Source organism: Clupea harengus, chromosome 5, assembly GCF_900700415.2.
Source record: "Clupea harengus chromosome 5, Ch_v2.0.2, whole genome shotgun sequence".
Taxonomy (NCBI): Eukaryota; Metazoa; Chordata; class Actinopteri; order Clupeiformes; family Clupeidae; genus Clupea; species Clupea harengus.
Window position 1 is genome coordinate 10,583,800 of NC_045156.1, and position 23,456 is coordinate 10,607,255.

Here is a 23,456-nt window from a genome sequence, read left to right on the forward strand (position 1 = left end):
AAAAAATATCTTTGTTGTCACTGATTCTAATCTTTCTTTTTTGTCCTCAGTGGAAAATGTATTGATGTAGGATGGAAAAGGAAAGTGTTGATTTGTTCCATTTGAACCCAAATGTTCTGCGTCAGTTGTCTTGTCCGTGGTTGCCAGTGTCGAAGTATTTTGTTTTATATGCTCTCCATGCACAACGAACTGAACATCTCCATCAGAGGTTTGCACATGGGTCAATGTAGAAGTGCTCATTTCTTCTCTGTCTTTTTCTACTTTCAACATTTTATGTGTAACAGTCTTTGGCCTTGTTATATTTTGCTCTGTATTTTCAACTCCTGTTTAGAAGTAGAATAGCAAATCACAGGTTACCTTTCAGTGTATTAGTTGTGTAGACATCATCAAATCACAATATACACACCTCTTGCATACTAACTTATGTCCTTTCCTGCCAATATAGATATATATGTATTGATATAGTATATAGTATACTTGCAAATGTATTTTACTGCATTTTCATGGTATGGGGTAGCCTGGGCAGCTAGTGTCATTCCCATGAGCCTATAGTCCTTTCTCCCTTAAACTGACCATATACCATGAAAATGAATTTGAAGATGTTACCAAAACTAGTTGCCTACAAAAACATACCTCACTTAAAAACCATACCATAATATATATGAAAATATATGTTTCACCAGTCTGACTGGTACACAGAGAAATTACATAATATGGCTAATATGACGTGTGCTGTTGGGAAGCAGTGGAAGATTGAACATAAAAATGTAACAGAATGTAACAGAAATGGATAAATGACAAAAAAGCAATTTTGGGAGACAGTGGGACACTTCTTTGACAAGCCTAGTGACAGCAAACTTTAAAAAAAGTTAGCCTTTCACCCTCATTCATGTCTGCTAAGATGTGACAACTAGGAAACAAAAGTATCTGTTACACAGCCACAAAACCTGACTGTTTGAAAAGCTAATCGCTAGCTAGAGTATGTAAGGAAAATCCGTGAGCAGCGACGGTACCCATTACTGTCCTATCGATAGCATCTGCATTTTAGTCAGATAGACAACCAGACAAAAAGGTGCAGTCAGTGTTTTTTTGTTGTGGAATTTTTTGTATGCCTCTAGATCCTATAAAAATGAAGGGGTCCAGGTTTACATAGGAGAACAGCATGTTACTGCAAAGTCTTGTTTCATCAGTATGAGTATACAATTACTAGATTGTAAATTATTTTAAATATTAAAATCCAATTAATGAATAGATTAAAAAGTTGAATGCTATATGCTGCTAAGTAAGGGATAATGTAGCCTATAGTCTGGCGGTCATTATCGAAAAATAAATCCCGACAGGACGAAAGGGACCCCGACGCGCAGGTTATTTTACGTTTACTTGTCAAAATGATTGAAGACATTCCTCCAAAATACCTCCTTTTAATGATTTTGTTGCCTTTATTATACGGCTTTTCAGAATGTTCCAAAAAGTTCCGTTGATTTGAATGGGCCACCCCAAGGTTTGCAGGTCTGTAATTTCTTTATATTCACCGCTGCGAAAAATGTATGACCGCTGTCATTGGCAACGGGTTTTGTGCTTTTAATAATTTAATTAATCTTTCATATCATTCCGCAAGTAGTCTGGTCATTTAACGTAACTGAAAGTCATTGTAACTTGAATTCAGCAAGTAATGGGTTGCTACCCAACACCTGAAACTTAAACGTTCTATTTGTGTGTGAACAGTGCCGCCGCTCCCATAACGCGAACTACGCGCTGTGCGTAGGGCACCAAGTCCTGAGGGGGCACCAAAAAATAGGCAACTGAAAAATCATCATAGTTATAATAATTATAATGCCGATATTATTTCAGTATAGAAATATTAGGCACCTTTTAGGCATGTATATCACAAAACAGGCAGAACAAGAGATTGATTAATTGCTCAAAAAAAGTTACGATGGTGCCCCCCCAAATAAAATAAATAAATACAAATACTCACTCAACTTCCCAAGCTCGCCGTGGGTGCCCTTTCCTATCTCAGTGGCCTGACGAACTTTGACAGCAGGCTAACTTTTCGAAAATGGCCTCAAAAAGACAACAGGAGTCAGGGGCACAAAAAAGAAAGAGAAAGAAACTGCGAGATGATGCCCGTGCATCATTTTCAGGTAAGTCCATGTTTAATCATTGTTAAATACGGGAAATGTGCTGCTAATTTAATGGTTAGCCTATGCATACACCTCAAACTAGCTGACGTTATTGCTAATGTTAGCACACTCAAATATGTTATAACTTAGGTGCAAGTAGGGTCGCTAACCGTCCCGAATTGTCCGGGACATCCTGAATTATGGGTGATTTGTATTTGTCCCGTCAGGGACAGCTCCAGTCCCGTATTCCAATCACAGCCTTTTTTATTTGTATCCGTGAAAAGAGAAAAAAGTTAAGTTTTTATCTGTGCCCTGGAGACAAGCGCCTCTCAACTGCACTTGACTCCACAAGCATTTGTTACTCCAACACGAACAGGTGAAACTTGTAGCGAGAGATCATTATGCCTCGACTGAAGGACAGACTGCCCCAACTCAAATAAAGTATCTTAAATCACGATTAAATTGGAAGCTTGCACATTGACTACTGGTTGTTTTCATATTTCATATCAGCATTCTTTACAAATGATGAACTGCTGTTAATATGTGTGAATATGAACTCATGAATATGAATATGAACTCGTTCATAAGAAGTGTCACAGGCACCCATTATAATTGTAGAAGTTAAATCGAGGAGACTATAACATTCGCTAGATAACTAGCTATCATTTCCTGCAAATGGAAATCTTCCATTTAAATCGTTTAAGGTTATTAAAAGTTTCCTTAGCTAGTTAGCTAGCTAGCATAGCACCTTGATAACCATAGCAACCAGGAATCACAAATTTAGCTGCAAAGTTATGGATATGTAGTGACAAGAGGTGTTTTAGCTGTTCTACATAGTGTGTTTACAAAGTAAAGTAAAATTCTGTGAATTTTCTGCTTCTAAATCTTTGCTTCATTGAAGAAGATTGCTTACTTGTATACTTCTGCTTTTAAGTTTGTATTTATGGATGACTATTTAATTTCTACGAAGATTTTGCACATCCCAATACTTGTGTGTATGTATGTTTTGGCTGTTCTGTGAACTGTGTTTACAAAGTAGATTTTCCTTTTTCGTTTCGTTTTTTCTTTCTCGGGGGGGGGGGGGCATCATAAAGGAGTTATGCTTAGGGCACCAAAATGGCTAGCAGCGGCACTGTGTGTGAATAACTATTTTTTGTTAGCGGAAATCACGAAACTGCAACAAAATCATTAAAAAGAGATATTTTGGAGGAATGTCCTCTATCGTTTTGGCAAGTAACCGTATAGCCTAATAAGCGGGATAATGTATAGTCCGGCGGTCATTATCGAAAAATAAATAAACGAACAGGACCCTGATGCGCAGCAATCGTTTTGGCCATAGACATATAGGCTATACACATATATATGACATATAGACATAAATATAGACATACATACAGACAGTATGTATGTCTATGGTTTTGGCCACCCTATAATAAGCTGCGCCTCAGGGTCCTGTTCATACCGTCAGGATTTATTTTTCGATAATGACCGCCGGACTATACATTATCCCTCACATAATGCTGATGAAAGCGATAGTAGTGTTTGTGATCTTTCTGAACTGATCCATTAAGTTATGTTCACATTTAGACTGATATCTTATCTGAAGGCAGTAAATCCGTTTTTATATCTGTTCTGAAAAGTGGAGTTTGAAATGAAATGATCAAAACCAAGAGAAATACAATATAACAAACGGCCATCTCAATTCCAAAGTCCACTTTTACAAAGAGACAAATATTTTCAGCGTCACTATTTCTTTTGCTGTAATGAGACTATTTAACCACTAGATGGATCTGAATCTTTCAGACTGCTCCTTGATGCCACCTGTGAGGCATTTCGATTGGCACTAGAAAGTTTACTATCTTGCATTGTCTGTAAAATGTATCTCGTACAAAAAAAGTGAATAGTGCCTTTTCTGAGGCCTTGTTGGCACATTATTGCATTTCAATAAGCCATGTTCATTTAAAAAAAATGATGACATCTTAGAATACAGCGTGATGAGATATTTTGGAATTATGACACTTGAAGCTTGTGCAATATGTGCACTAATAAGTTTGACAAAACCATGCAATAACAAATAGCATATTCTGTCATAAGACCTCAGAACAGCCAGTGTCCAATGATATTACAGTTTCCTGTAACAGTGTTCGGTACTTGTCGTGACAGTTATTATAGATAGTGTTCGATGCCATAACTGCCTGCGCCACCAACTAGTAAATTCAGAGAGCACCTTCTTTCCTAACTTGCACTTCCTCTCCCTTCCTCTTCCTTTTTCTACCTCTCCTTATCCTTCCTCTAATGCTATCTCCTCTAACTAGTACTTACCTCGCACTGACAGTAGTTACATTCCTGCACTTTTTTTTATTTCTTATGTAAAATAGTATTTATTGTTACACTAGGTCTCTATTGCTCGTAGCTTGATTGTTCTCTCCTTTTTGGATGAAAGCGTCTGCTAAATGACTAAATGTAAATGTAAATGTAAATGCCATAATGCTATGCTATAGCCATCTGTGTTGATTAAATGAGAATGAAAGACTAAAACATACAAGTAGATAAATGAATGCTCCGAATTCTCAGAATTGTAATATGGATGATCTTGAGCAAAATATGACATTGATAATGTGAGGTGCCACAACACTGAAGCAGTAAGCTTCCCAGTGTTCTCCAAAAAGGGATAACATTATTGCACTCTTTCTCAGTATAGTGAAGGTATATAGTCTTAATTTGTATTAGTTAGGAGAGGCTTTGTGGTGCCATATAACCAGGCCACTGTTTGACAGAGGTTTACTCATTTAGCAGAGTAGGCAAGAGTGAAATCCAATCAATCTCAATCATTTCAGGGATCATGTTCAAAAGCAAAAAAAACTACATTAATTGATGAAAGGACAACATGAGTCTCACATCCTTTACTGCTTGTGCATAACACTCCATAGTGAATTAATTCAGCCTTTGATTTTACTAATGTCATTACCCACTACACTAACCTGTCTTCTTCAAGGACCACTACACGCACACACTGGTTTAATATCTCGATGTGATATTTACGTTGCTGTAATCTTTAAGTGCACTCCACCTGATAACAAAAGGAGTAGCAGTGCCTTCTCGGTTCATGCGTACAGAAATATAAAACACTGTCCCTCTTACCTGAATCTGTTGCAGCAGAAGTCATGATCATTATAATCAATAATGTCAACTGAGTGAGGCTTCTTCTCCATCCAAACTCTGTGACAGTCATCTTATCTTCCTCAGAAGCTTCCAGAGACAACTTAATGATTTAAAATCTTGTACAATCGATTGATGATTTTAGATGTTTAGTCACACCAAAAATGAATTAAAGTCCAAATAAGTTATAACATTGTCACTACTCCTACACATTTTTTTTTTAATTATTTGTTTTCAGTGTTGATACATCCACTCGCTTCACACACTTAATCCCTTAGTCGTGTGTGGTCAAAGTAAGAATGCCGATGATCGGGGAGTTGATGTACTGTCGCTCACACCCTGAGCAAACTTGCCATCGGAATGAACACATTAGGGGCAGTCCTCTCTACAGCGGCCCTCTGAAGAGGAAAGCTATTTGCACTCCCTTCAGCAGAACTCCCTTCAGCAGAATAATTTTCCACTTAAAGAGATGATAGCACTGATAGCAGTAAACATGAACAACTGTAAATGGCCATCTTCTCAAGGGCTGCGTGAGGTGAAAGATCAAAGCAGGCAACACCCACTTACATGCCTGGCAGATCGGTAGAACCGCCCCCCCCCCCCCCCCCCCCCCTTCACACACATATACACACACACACACGTGCAGACACACACACACACACACACACACACACACAAGCAGACATACACACCTTAATTGTCCAAAGTATCTTCTCATTGGACACATGTAGCAGGGTGGAGGGGGGGATTTAAAGTACACCTTCCATTACAATAGTTACTCCGCTTTAAAAACTTGCTGTTTGAGCTCTCATTCTCAAGTGGCCTACTTCTATTGAAATCTAATGAAATCTATTTTTCTTTACTTTTCATTCACTTACTTTTATCCTTACATTTATATTTTAATACTAAATAACTCCATTCATGTATTATGTTTGTGCCTCCAATGCATTATTTGCACTTCCTTTAAGGAAACGTGGCATGAATATAAACTTGCATTGTGTTGTCTAATATCATACTCATATATCAAATACTCATTAATCAAATAAATACTCTTTAATGTTCAACCTAAAATCAACAGTGCCTGAATCGGTGCAGTCAATAAAACAATAACCCTTCAAAGTCTATGTTGGGTATTAATAAAAAAGTTAGACTTCAATCACTATAACTTCCACCTGTATTTCCTCTCTGCTATTGTAGGTGCACTTACACACACTTAAGGGCACACTTAAGGACTGCCTTGGCATAATCCAATTAATCAAAACGATGAATTCAATTAAATTCAATTTTATTTATATAGCGCCATAACAATACAATTGTCTCTAGGCGCTTTACAGAGCCCAGAGCCTGAAACCCCCTTAGTGCAAGCACAATGGCAACACAGGCAAGAAAAAACTCCCTGTTAGTCAGGTAGGAACGATTGCGAATGATTACTCACCACTGTGCAAACCATTTCACAGTACTTGGAAACAATTTAAAAGACATACAAAGGCATGCACAAGTCAAAAGATATGTACATTTCAATCAAATCAACGTTTATACAGGTTAACAGTTCTGAATATAACCTATGTAAATATACTTGAAAAATCACACCTCTCCTGAGATAACTAACTCATATGCCCTCATAGACAAAAACTAGACTAATGTTATTACTGTTGTTGTTATATCCTCAGTTATATACAGTGCCCTCCACAATTATTGGCACCCTTAGTGAATATGAGCAAAACAGACGTACAGACTATGAAAAAATATGTCTTTGCTGTTTATCCTCTTGGTCTTTCACTCTAATTATTCACAAAAATCTTACCTATTCATTGAAGTAAAATTATTGAAAGAGAAAAAAACTGTTGACATTAAATAAATATTTTTCCCCAAAACATGTGTGCCACAATTATTGGCACCCCTTAATTTAATGTTTTGTGCAGCCTCCTTTTGCCAAGATAACAGCTCTGAGTCTTCTCCTATAATGCGTGATGAGGTTGGTGAACACATGGTACGGGATCTGAGACCATTCCTACATACAGTATCTCTCCAGATCCTTCAGATTCTGAGGTCAACGTTTGTAGACTCGGCTTCAGCTCATCCCACAGATTTTCTATGGGGTTTAGGTCGGGGGACTGTGATGGCCATGGCAAAACCTTTATTCTGCGGTCGGTGAACCATTTTTGTGTTGATTTTGAGGTGTGCTTCAGATCATTGTCCTGCTGGAAGGTCCAACCACGGCCCATTTTAAGCTTACTGGAGGGGGCTGTTAGGTTTTCATTTAATATCTGCTGGTATTTGATGGAGTACAAGATACCATGTATCCTAACAAGATGTCCAGGGCCTTTGGAAGAAAAACAGCCCCATAACATCAAAGATCCGCCACCATACTTTACAGTGAGTATGAGGTGCTTTTCTGTATGGCTATCTTTCTGTCTACGCCAAACCCAGGTTTGATGTTTGTTGCCAAAAAGCTTTATTTGGTCTCATCTGAGGATGTAGGGTGGTGTGACACCAATCACCTTCAGCTCAACATTAGAAAGACCAAAGAGCTGGTGGTGGACTACCGGCGGAGCAAGAAGAGGGCCCCGACCCCTATCACCATCCGAGGGCAGGAGGTGGAAGCGGTGGACAAGTACAAGTTCCTGGGTGTACATATTAACAACAAATTGGACTGGACTGACAACACTGAGGCCCTTTACAGGAAGGGGCAGAGCAACTTGTACTTCCTGAGGCGTCTCAGGTCCTTTAAAGTATGCAATAGGCTGCTGCAGATGTTCTACCAGTCTGTAGTAGCCAGTGTCCTCTTCTTTGGCGTGGTGTGTTGGGGGGGTAACATCAACACAAGGGATGCAAACAAGATAAACAAGCTGGTACAGAAGGCTGGCTCCGTGGTGGGAATCAAACTGGACAACCTGGAGGCAGTTGCGGAGGAGAGGACGAGGAGGAAGCTGGATGCTATCCTGAGGAACCCCTCCCATCCCCTCTATGACGAGCTACAGCAGAAGGGGAGCACGTTCAGCCACAGACTGATCCCTCCTCGGCACACCACAAAGCGCCTTGGCCAGTCCTTTGTGCCAGTAGCCATCAGACTCGACAACCAACACAACCGAACATAGGTTTTATGTAATGTACGCCAGCGGAGTTGTGCTATGTTGTCTATTTATTTTATCTATTTATTTTATTCTTATTCAAATTTGTATTTATTTATGATGTTATGTATATAGATACTTGATTCCTATTCCTACTACCTTGCTGCTATGACAACTGAATTTCCCTCACGGGGTTAATAAAAGTTTATCTTATCTTATCTTATCTTTTAACTCGGTCCCATTGAAAGTCTGGCTTACATTTGGCAAACTGTAGGCGCTTTAGGTTGTTGTTGATTGACAGCAGAGGCTTTTTTCTGGCAACCCTCAAAAACAACATGTGGTGATGTAGGTGGCATCTGATGGTAGTTTTGGAGACTTTCTGACCCCGAGACTCAACTAACCTCTGCAATTCTCCAGCTGTGATCCTTGGAGATTCTTTTGCCAGTCAAACCATCCTCCTCACGGTGCGTGGGGTCAATTTACAGACAGATCCTCTTCCAGGCTGATTCCTTACATCTCCTGTCGCTTTAAACTTTTTTACTTATTGTCATGATAGTGGAAATGGGTATTTTCAACTGTTTAGAGGTTTTCTTTTATCCATTTCCTGATTTGTGCAGCTCAACAACTTCTCGTCGCACATTGTCACTGTGTCCTTGGGTCTTTCCCATAGTGATGAGTGACTAAGGGAATTTGGCCTGTGTGACACTCATATTTATACCCCAGTGAAACAGGAAGTCATGGTTGACCACTTAAGATTCTCTAATCAAACAGGTGAACTTAAAAATGTGAAACATGATTTGAAATATATTTCAGTTAGATTTTAATTAGAAGATTTTCTAGGGGTGCCAATAATTGTGGCACACATGTTTTGGAGAAAAATATTTATTTAATTAATTTATTTATTATTTCTTTCAATACTTTCACTTCAATGAAAAGGTATGATTTTTGTGAATATTTTGAGTGAAAGACCAAGAAGATAAACAGCAAAGACATATTTTTTTTCTTAGCCTGTTTTGCTCATATTCACTAAGGGTGCCAATAATTGTGGAGGGCACTGTATTATGTTGTATGATGCTTTGGCGAAGAGTCATCTGCTAAATAATGAAACATTAACAAATACTTCTCCTGAATATAATGACATTTATCACTATTACATACAAAAAAGTTTCAATGGCAAGAGCAGCATAGAGCAGGGAGGGGCAGGAGAAACAGAACCCTTCTAAAGCTGCAAACATGAGTCCCTCGGTGATGCCCAACACTAACATGTTGTGAAGGCATTGGACAATAACCTCTAAAATGTGGCGGCTTTGGGCCAAATATGGGGAAGGGTCGTGGCATTGTTTATAGACCCCAGAATAAAGGTCCCCAAACTGGTGTGTGTGGAGGGCAGGGGTTCTTCGCTGGTTCAGTCCGGGGAGAGGGTGGGACCCCCATTTAACGCATCATTTAACGAGAGGCGTGCGGTTTCTCTCCTGTCACACACTGCACTTTGATCCCTTCTTTTTGCCATTCAATTACCATCTACAGTACGTCGCTGTTAATAGCATGTGGGTTGCGCATAGGAATGGACAGCCACGCTGCTCACATACAGAATGCCAATGAGGGAGACACTGAAATCATGGACACGAACGTACAGGTCTGAGCATTAAACAACTCTTAACCTCTTAAGATCATTACAGGATTGACACAACTCAATCACATAAGTCAGGGGGTTGGTCCAACTTTGGTCCAACCATTTGAGTGCGTCTGCATTGGGGTTCTTTGTATAGTGATAATATATACACTGTATTTATTACAGACATGATTGGACAGCTCAAGGTAGGCACATTATTAAGTACCTTACCATATGGTATTAAGGAACCTTGCTTACCCCTGACGTTAAGGTCCACAATTTTCATTGTTTTTGTCATCATTAATGTTAAAGTTATTTTCCTTTCATTAAAAAAAAGTAATCACCATTTTGCCTATTGTTTCTGAAATACTATAACACAATGTGGATCACAATTGTTCAGCTACTTCCTTCAAAAGGCCTCCAATGTTTATTTTGTTTTCTTTTTTGGTGAGATGTGGTGTCACACTGAAACGTATTTGACTACACTATTGACTATTGACTATTAGGTGCCCATGCCACATACTTGAATCATTGATTAGAGTGAATTTAGGTGTGCAGCTTGTGCCCTGATAACGTTTATGACCAATCAAACTTGTCAACAATAAAGTGATAACATTATACCTCAGAAGTCAAAGAGAGTTGCATAACTGACATAACATTAAGCATACAGCAGACGTAAGATTTCATCAGGATGTGCTCCCTGGGTATCAAACCATTAACTTGTTGTTTTTTAGTTCCTTGCTCTAGTCAAATAGGAGCACTAGTCGAGCCACCGAAACAAGCACACAGCATTTTATAGATCTGTTTGACGGCGTAATATCAAAAGCTGTGTGTAGCTCAGAAACACGTTTACCCCTTTCCAGAAAATAATTCCACCCTGAATCCCGACTAGGATCCTAAACAGGTATATAGTTAAGGGCAGTGCAAAACACTTTCAGACATGTTAATGGTATGTTTATTACATCCATATTATCAGCAGATGTGTAAACTGATTACCATGCTCTGCCCTCTCGCAGCTCTGTTGACATTTCGTTGTTCATTTTCTGTCCGTTTCTATTGACTTTATACTCTCTTGCCAAATGTATAACAATTGTTTTATAACCTAAAGCAGGTACTCCCTCCGGTGCCATAGTTGTGTAAGAGAGCGCAGATCAGGGCCAGAACCGGCTTCTTACTGGGTCCTGACTATGGTACCGCCACAGGCCGATGCCCACTCTGCCCTCTCCCCCCACCCAACGAATGGGAGTTTTTCTTTAGCTACTGCTGCCTTGAGGTTGCTGTTGTAGAGGTAAGGTCATGGTTGGTGTTAAATGCATTGAGACAATACTCATTCTAACAACTTGACCCTTAACGTGGAGCTGTACGTTCTGAATGTTGGGTAAGGAAAGAGGGAAGGGGGAGAGGGGGCTGTTAAACATGCAAGTCATTTCTTAGAGGCAACAACTGTAAACCGTTTGTGGTGGGGTCGATGTTGTGCTGGGAAGCCCAAGACCTCTCGCTGCACCCCTGGTCAAGTGGCTTGTGACGGCAGTTCTGTTAATCTATATACAGTTTCCCTACCCAGTCATGAGGGTGGGACGGTTCTAGATTGACAGTCTCTGTTGATGTTGTGCAAGATCAGGGCGACACTTTTACAGAAAGTATTGCTATAAATAGGAACGGCCTTGACAGTGATCACTTGAACTACAGTGACGGAGGCTCTTGACATTCACATAAGAACCCACGCCTTTGTGTAACAACCTAGTTCTCTATTTCAGATCAGGCTATCCCCAGCAAAAAAATAAAAAAAGAGAAAAAGTCAATCACAGTGTTGATCAGCACAGGTGTGGTTGAAAAAGCCTTCTGCTCTGCACGTCCAAAACAACCAATACCATGAGGCAAGGCACGGAAAACAAATCAAACCATGACCTCGAGTATGAGTCATCCAAGCACAATGTTACTCGATCAAAATATGCTGAAGGATAGGTTTGGAGAGACAAATGAGGCTGTACACCACTGCACACGGTTTATGTAATGGTATGCAACTACATTGAGATTACACTGTTTCTATTTTGCTAAATACCACTTCCTAACACAGACAAAGTTTAGGGCGCAGACCCTTCATGAAGACAATGGTGCTGAGATTTAAGGCCAGTAATTCTGTCACTTACCCCCTTACGTTCATGTTATAACTTATGTTACGCAAATATTATGTTACCCATCAGCTTTTCCACTTGTTGGGCTAGTCTCGTTTACAGCTTGGGTTACCTCTCTGATGCTGGCATGCATTTATTGGAGCAGTTTACTTTGACAGTAGCGAATCACTTCTCAGTTTCTATTTGTTGTAGTTACAAGATAAAATCTCAATCAGTAGGCAATGTTGCCAAGTGTATGCCCATAAAACCCTTAAAGGTGCAATCCACCAATCTGTCAAATTCAGGGAATTGCTCCTCACTGTTCTTCTCTAGCTGTCTGCTCAGTGTTTGCACTAAAAAAATTAACCCCAGTGCCCGTACACGGTACTGGCTCTGTAAATGGAAATCAAACATCCCAAGCATCTCGGCATCTCAGCTTTTCAACATTTCAAAAATGTTCCATGACTTTGCCTGTAATGAAATCTCCATGACGTTTCACAACCTACAAGTACATAAAATTGCATACTTTAGAGCACAGATTGAGTCTAATTACTGAAATGAAAATTAAACAACCTTTTCCATTACTTATCTATTAGACTATGTCAACTGAAGTGGAAAACCTCCCAGGACCATACTCACATACAAACTACATAAATTGTAGGATAATACCTCTTGTTTTTCTGATGCCCTAATGACATACTTCATCCTGTACTATTTTACATTTTAATGTTCATGAATGTACACTGTCCCTCTTTATCAAATAAACAAATTGATTGATTGATTGATTGATTGATTGATCTGATTGTACTAGTGGTTTGCTCTCTCTATATGTCTCACTACCCCTAGTCTAGTGTTTGTATATTTGTCAATCAAGTACATTCCTGCACCTTAACAGTTCAATATGACTTTCTTGTGCTTGTTGGTTGAAATTGGTCGCACTGTAATAAATTAATCATATTCATCCTAATATAAGATCACATGACTGAGTAGGAGAATAAACTGTATAGAGAAGCTGTATAGAATAGGCCTACATCTCTAGAAAGAGAAGTAACACGGAAGTTATTTCGCGCTCAAAATGGAGGGGAAAAACCTTGACACTTACGGTATTTGCTTGAGCATTAGCCTAAGGTGAATATCTGAAAAGTATATTTATCATCATGTCATATCAACACTAATATTATCATTATTATTGTTCCAGATATTTGAGTAACACACCTTAATTTAGACTGGTTGTTTCCTCAAAATTGTTTCCTGAACTCACAATGGGCCAACAAGGAAGAAAAATATCTGTGCACATTGAGACTCTCTTGACTTGTGAACTGAACTGAACTGTTGCTATGCTTTCGTAACATTTAAGTATCTACCTTTCTGCAACTCCACCACATATTTCCTTAATTGATCAAAGATCTTTTATCAAAGAGACCATGCCTTTTGTCTCCCTGGAAATATACTTTGCTCTTGAGCAAAACTCAAAAAGTGATCGAGATATACAGATTGATACAGTTCACTTCCTTTTAATACTACCTTTTCATACAAAATAAAAAAAGAAGCAAACTAACACTGGGGATCATAACATAACGCTGCCAACTGTGAGTTTCTAGAAAAGACTATGATTTCACATTGCTGAAAGTTATTGAATGACATCCATTGTGTGTAATGAGCGTCTCTTTTCAAAACGGCTAAATCAGGAAAAAAAAAATAAACAAGTGCAAGGTGGCGGGACAACTAAATATGCTCAACATACACCTCAGAGAGAGCAGGAAACCTCCGTCTTACAGGAGTGTGCTCCAGGAAACACACAGTCTTTCTGATGGCCCGTGGCCATTCTGGAGCACGGCGGACAGCGACGGCCTACTGCTCCGGCCGATGCTCTGTGGCCTCCTCTAGGTTCTCGGCGGCGGCGGCGCCAGCGGCAGCCTCTAGCTCAGCTTTCGTCATTCGCCTCTCCGCCTCCGTCACCGTCATGGGGTGGAGAGGGAAAAATCCTGCCAGCCCTGAAAACAGAGGGGGAAAGAGAGGAGACCGAAGAGGCGTCACTCAAGATTCCTCATGAAATGAGACGTACTAAGGGCTCAACAACGTTCTCTGTATTGTAAGGCTGGCTGGTGGGTTTAGGATGTTGGGAGTAATAAGACAACTACACTATAAAGTAAAACGCACTGAAAGCTACCACACACTGGCCAGACAAACTCCAACATTCCAAAGTTGGCTGAGGAGTTAATCATTTTTGGAAGAGATGGCTGTCAATTACGCCGCACTAACAGCATGTTCAAAAAACTGTCACCAGTACAAAGAGAGGGAAATTACTAATCATAGAGTTTAGTTATAAAAGGATAGTGTTTCAGCTTGTATTTTTTCTCCCAAATTATGAATCACAATTTTATCTTATTGTGACTCATGAATCGGAAATACTCTGGAATCTGAGGTCTAGCGATCCCATCCCAAGTCAACATACCATGTCTAATCTTTGATGAAGGTTGAGGCATCAGAAGATAACAGGGTTGGGTATTGTCACAGGGTTGGGCTATCACATACTATCACAATATTTTGCCTTTGATTCAATATTCTTGCAATTCTTTACATTTTACAATACAGCACGTATTCTGTAATACATTGTGATTCATTTTCCCCCATAAATTATGTTTTGAATACTATAAGTCTCTGCAACCATCTTGGTGCGGTACATTTGTTCTCAACTCTGACTTCATTTCCGATTTACACTGTGACGCAAGAGAAGGTCTTGCGCCCTTTTTTGTGACTGTATGCAAGGCAATAAAGACAGAAGGGGTTTCAAGGCCACCAGACAGATAAGGAGTAGAGACTGACGATGAACAAAACATAACTAAGAAATAATTAGCCCATGAGACTAACAGTGTTAAAAAGATAAACCTTTGTGAAATAAGAATAGAGTTGAATTGTCATTGTGCAGTAGATACACACAACGAAATTCGCTTGTACAACCACTAAAAGAAACCAATGCTCACATCCACATATACACTTCAACCACACTAAAGCACATTAAAGCATGCTTGCATCCACCCACTCACTCACACATAAATATATTAAAAAGAAATAACATAATGTGTGCATTGTGCTTCTTCGTATACTCACCTAAAAGTTTGGCCACAGGCTTGGTTGGATGTGCCCCACAGCCAATCCAATACTTAATCCGGTCGTAATTGAAACTGACCAACTTCTCATTGTGAATATTGGGCAGAGGATCGTACGATCCTAACTGCTCTATGTATTTGCTGTCCCGAGCTCTCTTGTTGTATGCGGCCACAATGCGATAAAATGGTCGGTTGGTTGCGCCGCCCAGAGACATTCTGATGACCACATGTCCCCCGTGGTACGTCTTCAACAGCAGGGATGCTGTGAGATGACAATAAAATATGCATTTAGAATTTTCCTCTCCTCACACGCACAGCGTCACATCAAGGCATCATAAAAGTACAAATTAGAAGCTTTTAAAATGAATAAACCTAAATCCCACCAATACTTTTTAAATTTAGCATTGTATGCCTCTCATACTTTGTTTTACCATCCTTCATTGTATTCCCCCCCCCCCCCCCCTCATTTTTTTTTATATTTCCTCTCTCTACTATTAGGCTATTCATTTCTACAATTAACTTCTGCAGTTTGTTTACACTGTAGTACACACTTGCTACATATATAAAGCTTTTTAATGAAGTATTATTACAATTGTGTAACTCATTTAACTTAACTTGTAACTCATTATGCTTGTTCTTTGTGTGTCATGGCTTGATCTGTAGGCTAAACCTACCACCGAACAGTGAAGTGCAGTGCACACTTCAGACTGTGATACAGAGGAACACTCCCATTCATAAAGCTGCTGTATAACTTACTACTGGTCTGGGCAGAGAAAGAATTATGTTAACAGAGACCTGGGGTACAACAACACAAATCTAACAAAAACAAAATCTACAACAATGATACAGAAAAAAAGTCTTATATTCTGTACACCAAGAGGACTTCAGCATATACACTGACCTTTACATGAGATTCCTAGGCTTATTTACATACAACTTCACACACTCAATGAGGTTTGTGGGTTAATGGAGGACCAAGTGCATGCTTTGCACAACTCCAACTAAAAGGAAGGGCAGAAGTGGTACTAACACGTATACGAGCGAACACTTACAGAGATGAACCATGGTTATTCCTCACGTCTTCATGCAAGAAAAGTAGTAGAGATCTAGAAAGGGCAAAATAAGAAACACTTAAATCAAGTGTCTTTTTCCACAGGGCTGTAAATGAGCTGCGGCAACATTTAGACCAGCCATTCCACTACCCCATACCCGCAAATAAACACAAGACGACTATAACTAAAAAACAAACAAACACGTATTTTTCATGTATAAATAGATAGCCATGTGGTAGGTTAAGCCTGGGATAAAGAACATCAAAACAATTAGCTGCATAGCTAGCGTTACCTGACTTAGCTAGCTATTTCAATTAATGCAGCTTCCTGGATTACTAGATCATGCATCATAAAAGTGAAACAAAAATACCTGAGTTATAGGGACTCTAAACTGGATTAACTTCTCGTATACACAATTGCTGGATAAACCTGCGACAAATAGACATTTAAAATTCCCTGGTGGACGACAGACCCAATGTGACATTCATGATCAAGGAACGGTCTAAGGTTGATGACGTATTCAACACGTTTTTCTGTGGGAAATCGACAACATAGCACAATAGCGCCATCTACCCATTAGGAGTGTAGGAAAGTTTAATTGCGTGCTCGAGGTTTTTATTTTTATTTTTCGAAGATCACGAATGGCATTGCACACTGAGCACTTTGCGAGAGAGACGCACTTTGCTAACTAATTCTAACAAATAATGGCATTATGTTGAATCTGATTCAGAAGGCCACGTCAACCTTGTCTTGGCATACTGTTCAGGTGGAATATGTATTTCTACGCCTTCTCAGTGAAATATGTATTTCCACGTTTTCTCAGTACATTTTAACTTTACTCAGGTATAAACAGTGCAGGCTTGTTTCCGCAGTTATACTATCTTCAAACAACTAGTAGGCTACCTTATTTGTGGATGCAATGGCAGACTTGAAAATACAAATTGATGTGCACGGTACTACAATAAGCTAAGTTAGGTCAACTGATCTCATGATCAACTTTCACGTCTCAGAGATCAATGGTGGAGTACGAATGGTGAAAATGCATCAGCCCTCACAATTTAAAGTCTGATAAAAGCCCGTAGCTCATCCAAAGACTTTTTGGACACCATCCACCAGGTGGCACTGGTGTATTAAAAATAACCTGACGCCAATTACTTCATTGGAAGGTCATCCGTTTCATGTTGTGTATTTCAAGGCCTGGGAATATGAGACTCCATCTGATCTCGTTGAACAGGACTGAGACGGTCCAGATTTCCAAACTGCAGGCCTCATACCAAGAAGCATATGGCGTTCCACCCTTTTCAGGAGACGGTAACATCAGTATTCAGAGGTAGCCTATGTGTAGGCTACGTAGAAATGTAGGTCTACTTTTTGAAGATCCACCAGTAGCTAAAACAGGAAGTTGTGTTAATTGTCATGTATTTATACCATAGTCACCTCCTCAATATGATCTCATGCCTACTGGTTAGTCACTGTTGTACTGATTTTAGTGAACCACTAAGGAAGATCAAGGATTCTTCGTCAAAGCTTATTTCCTGTGACAGGAAAAAAGCAGTTAATTTGTGATCATAGTTCCCTTTTGCTTGGGAGCTTAGATCAGTTGCAATACTATACGAGTATACAGTTTATGTTATAGCAGATTTTTATAGATTTCCTATCATGGAATGGGTCATCATGACCATACGTGTGGATTGGCTGTTAGGTGTCTGACGATGTACAACACACACACACACCCTTGTCTATAAAGAGTTCAAGAGTCATACAAGTCTGTATGCAGCCTCTTTATCTGAGCACTGCACTGCACACGACTAACATGACTATATAAGCATGTCTGTGATCTTTGTTACATGCTTTCAAAAATGTTTTCAATTAAATATTGGTATTCGTTTGTATCATGTTAACAATCTATTATGTGTGTCCTGCTTCCCCTGGGCACGCAGTAAGCCAGGACCACCTCTGTTTCAGTCAATGTAATTTAAAATTTGTGAACGTTTTTGACAAATGCCTCAATTGTTTGATATATGCATAGTGCTAATCATGATCATTTTCTTTATGATCAGTTTTTTTCCCTTGAATGAGAGTGAAATATGTCATTCATTTACTTGTTGGCACATTAATGTCAGTGGAAAACAGTGAGTGGGAACAAATCCGCAATTACACTGCATTTGTTGTTGCCCACAGAAAACAATAAGTCCCAATAGATAAAGTGGTAGTGGAATGAACGCCAGATTTGCAATCAATTGGCTGCCATATGAACTGAAAATAAACAAGACATTTCTATAGTTCTTTTTTGCATTTTTGTTATATTTATACTATACCTTTGTCATGTCCTCATTCCTCAAACTCAAGTTTTTCCATTTGAGCCACAAGTAAATCACGAGCCCCAAACTACGCTGTTCCTTCCATGATCTCCACAGCCATGGCCTGCCCCAGAATGCTCATGTCAGGAAACACGTCATTGCTTCCCTGACCACCACTGTAACGACCTGGCGAAATGAATAGACACTTCACACAGTGGCACAGCACACCAAATGCATCTTACATGGTGAATCGGCCCTGCATGATCAACTGAAAAACTCTCATTGATTCCAACCAACGCTTGGGTTCTCGTGGAGGCCCCATGGTCCTCCAGACACCAACGCACGTTGTGCTGGCCGTAATTGTCTGTGACAGCCAGTTAGTGATGCTCAGATCACCAGATCATGCACCAGAGAGGAGAAAACTCCATGTCAAGCATAGGCCCTTGTTAGAAGATGCTGTATGTGCTGACATCAGCTGTTTAAACGTAGACTAGTACCCCCTCTGAAAATGTGTTCATTAAAATACATATGTATTTCTATTCAAAAACGTATATACTGGCCGTACATAGAAATGGTCTTGTTTAGATATGACAGCAATAAACATTACATAAACTGTAGTGGAACTGAAGATATGCTGAACCAATCCACAAAGGCATGGTGTGGGTGAACATCTGGGTGTAGTGCAGAGTAGACTCGTCTGCTGTCCGACTGGTGTTTTGGGCAGAGATGCCAACCGCCAACCACCAGCTGCCCACACAGAGGAAAGAGAGGTGCTGTGAAAACATTAATGAGGTTCAGACTGAGGCTAGTGTTTCATTTACACAGCGTGTTTGGAAGGGAAAACGTTTTATCCACCATTTCTGTACCAAATGCCCATTTATGCGTCACATTACTAAAAGAGAGAGAGAGAACGAGAATCGGCGAAGCCCCCCAAAAAAGCTCACCCTCTCTCCCATGACGTCCATCTCTAATATGATAACCAGCGCTGGCCACAGCTGTTTCTCACCGACCCGCAATTTGATTATCTGTCGGACTAATATTTGTGTTTCCAGTGAAACCTCCACGATGTCCTCGGTGGGATGGACTGGAGTAGATGTGCACTGGATGCAGTTTGCCAGAGTTCACACCTTATATGGGTAACTCGGTTGAATTACACAGAGTGCTTAAAGAGGTTCAAGTGCTTTAAAAGGATTCTGTCTCATAGAGTGAAGAATTATCGTAACCATTTTATGAACAACTCTCCTGTGTGATTTTATGATTAAACAGGCCTTTCCAAATGAACAACTGCTGATATAAGACGGTAAGCCTCAGCTTGGTAGGCTTAGTGTAGAAGTTGGGCAATTTGTGAATACAGCAATAGAAATAATGAGTTGAGACAGCATAAAAAAAACTGAAAGAGATCATGTTTTTTATTACACCTGCTGTTTCAGCTTTTCATTGAATAATGGTTACATAAAATAATAGGTCAGTCGATTTTTTTCAGTGCATATAAACTGAAACTGAATGAAACTTCTTTCTTTTTACATTTTTTACATTTTGTTGATGTTAAATTGTTCAATGTTTATTGTTCAGACATTCAAGAGAATCAAAAGAGTTAAATACACAAAATACTTTTTTAAGGTACTTTGGCCTTTCTGCTGTCATTTTTGCCATTTGAGGCCACTCACATTGTGTCATGAGCCGAAGGAATGTTTGGGATCACGTGATCCATCTCTTGTCATGGAATGACTCTATCGATTGATTAAGTGGGACTAATGTGGGCAGCGTGAGACCAGCGACTTTTATCCCCATTCAAACACAGCACTCTTTTCAGCAAAAAAATGTCTTAATTGATTAAAGCAGAACACAAGCAGTCCGTCACATGTCTCACAGAGGGATGTCACAAGAGGAGGCTCTTCGTGGGGCAAAATGAAAAATCCCCAAAATGAATTTGAACTCCTATGAAAACTATGAAAACATATAGGCCTAGTCCTCATCACCAATTCCTCAGAACTCACCTGTAAGTCAGATTGTAGCATGTATGCATTTCAGTTCATATATACACATCAGACACCAGTACTGCACTTTTTTTACCAGCGTCTCGGACTCACCCTCTACTTCATCAGAGAGTGGAATCAGTGGAAAAGAAGTTAACAAGCATAAGCTCGGTGGGTGGGGGGGGGGAAGCCTGTCTTGGAGGAGGACAGGGAAAGAAATGACACCCTTGAAGAAAAGGCGCTCTTTGAGAGGGAGGGTCTGAGTGAGCTCTTTGGACAGTCTTGGTTCTGTTCCTATGGTGGGCCAGGCCGCACAAAGACCGGGTCGGGATAGTCACAGTTCGTTAAAGATAAGAGTCGTGCCCCTCTCTGTGTTTAAGGGCGATTTATAATTTACTGTGTCCTGGTATCTGGATCATGACCCCATCACATGCTGCCTCGTCCAACTGCAAGGCAAAGAAAGGATTTTCTTCTTCTCCAGTGTGGAGAGGGGAGACTGTATCTGGTCCTCAATTGTGTTGAGTTGTGTGGAAGATCCTGTTTCATAAGTGATAAGACTATATGATACCATATCAACTCCATGGTCATAAGTTAGTTAGGAATATCTTTTTGCAATGCTAAGTTACTTTTGATAAGATTGTGTGCTACACAACAGACAAGCGGGAGAAAGGGAGGAGGAAGAATAGAACGTCTAAGTTATATATAATGATCAGAGGTTGTTTCTAAGTTATATATAATGATCAGAGGTTGTTTCTAAGTTGTACATAATGATCAGAGGTTGTTTTGGTCAGATTCAGTCATATCAACAATGAAACTCTCTGCTGTCAAGGCTTTTGGGTTGTTGTCACAGTCTGGTACTTTAAGGTTCTACTTTGAAATTTCTGATGAAAGTTTTTTTTGTTGCAGTGTCCTCTATCATAAATAGTAGTTATGAGGAACCTCTTTCACCTCTGAAAAAACATTTCATCAAATATATTTTTCACAGCTTGGTCCATTCTGATGTGATATTCTTAGATGATTTGATAAGTTTCTTTTACCCCATAAAGCACTGGCTTTCTCCTGTGTAGATTTCTTATAATTTTATTTATTAATTCAAGTCAAATACCTTTCAAGGCTCCCCAGGGATTTCAAAGTTGTAATTAGAAACCCAGCAGGCTTTTAATTCAGGTCAATGGATTTTGATATAAATTACATTTCTCTTGCTGTGCCAGCCAGAATAATTGCTTATTTTTAGAAAGGCTGCCAAGTCCTCTTCAAATCTGTCCTTGCTTTGTGGGGAAAAAAAACATACCGGTAGGTGCTCCTCATTTTAGGGGATAAATAAATATTATATGTGAAATACGAAAAATATTTACTGAAACAGAAGCCGTATACTCTATGTAACTTGTAATTAATGAGGTTCCTATTGTATTATAATCAGGCAGCTAATGTCCTTCGCTTTAAATCGCAAAACATTAAAGATTAATATTCAGAGGGAAGAAGCTAGATGTATGATTAGTTAAACTGAAAAAAAAAAATTGTAAGATAGGATTTCATGATTCCCCACTTTGATTAGTCACAGACATAGCAGTGAGATATTCGTGCCCACGTTGAAATGAAGAAATACACTCGCTCTGATCCGTAGTCATATTTTTTCGAGGTAATGTAACTTTCATGAACTCACTTTGAATAGAACCAGACATAAGTGTGAAATCACAGAGACACAGTGGGTCGGCGTTAAACGAGGGCCACTATGAAATGGGGATAATGAAATAGCACTTTAATGTCGTGTAATTTAGTTGAGAGGGGCAGAGGTCAGTATCTCTCAGTCACACATGTCTGAGTTAAACCCTTAACAGTCTCGTAATTGGATTGATAAACTTTTGTCTTTAAATTATTTGTGACTGTTGCCTCATCTAGGTGGCTGGGTACATGTATGTCATGTGGTGACAAGTTAAGTTTTAGTACGTGAGACTGATAAAGAAAATGCCGGAAACAGTCAGTCGCCCCGTCGCCCTGTTTTCCTGTGCCAAATTTTGAAGGGCAGACGTGACCTCATCAAAGTCCTCAGCCCCGGAGGCATCAGTGAGTTCACAGAGCAGAGCAGAGCAGGAGGGTTTATCTGTGTCTCGCAGTTTCAATAGACTGTAGTTTGTTTGTCTTTGTCTTTCAGTGCTTTAAAGTGGAGAGAACAGGTGAGGTCTGCCGCTGGGTGATAAGAGTTCTCTTGGCAGGGATGGAGACCCGCTTGTTTGTCCCTGTGGTTCTATAAGTGCAGTATACCCTCTCATTTGCCTCAGTATCGTCTGCGTGTTGAAATCAATACAGCCCACTTACTTATTTAAGCGGTTGTATATCTTCATTTTGAAAATGTGCTGTTTCATTAGTACAACCAGTACACCTTCTCTAGAGAGTCGTTTATACCTCATAAAGACAAGCACTGTCGAGCACTGATGGAGACTGTGTATGTCCTCCCCACGTAAGATATGGCAGAATACAGATGAGGGAAGACAGATCTTTGCTCCCCTGACTTCATGTCTTTGAGTATTGCTTTAAGTGTGTAGTGAATGTCATTTGAAGTTTTTGAACTAAGAATGACTAAGTTTGACTCCTGTCATTAGCAACTTCGGTGGGAGAATATCACCAAGATTGTTTTATCATTTGCTATCTCCTGAGTGGCCCTGATGTGATCTCTGGCCCACCCAACAGACCTGTTCCAGATTAGGGCCAGCTTGGTTCTCATATATGCTGCTGTCATCATGTTGTAGAGCACAGTTAGACTCAACAGAGAACCTCCTACCCAAGTAGCTACTCTCTCTACTCTGCTGGTTGGCTGACCTCTAGCTGCCATATGTAATGTGTACAAAGCCATTGTCAATGATGTTAGGCATTTTTGCTAAACTTCTGCAATACTTAACCCCTGAAGAAGTCTTTCTACTCTTTTTAATTGGTCATGCATG

The 23,456-nt window shown here is 39.7% G+C and overlaps 1 protein-coding gene across 1 annotated transcript; it reads right to left on the reverse strand.

Moving 5' to 3' along the window:
* Positions 1-13,577: 13,577 nt before the first annotated feature.
* mrps16 (mitochondrial ribosomal protein S16) lies at positions 13,578-16,766 on the reverse strand. The gene is made up of 4 exons (XM_012836054.3): positions 16,612-16,766; positions 16,242-16,295; positions 15,191-15,451; positions 13,578-14,073 (listed from the first exon to the last, which is right to left on the reverse strand). The coding sequence occupies exons 2-4, from the start codon at positions 16,252-16,254 to the stop codon at positions 13,931-13,933; spliced, it is 417 nt and encodes a 138-aa protein (XP_012691508.1). The 5' UTR covers positions 16,255-16,295; positions 16,612-16,766; the 3' UTR covers positions 13,578-13,930.
* Positions 16,767-23,456: the final 6,690 nt, after the last annotated feature.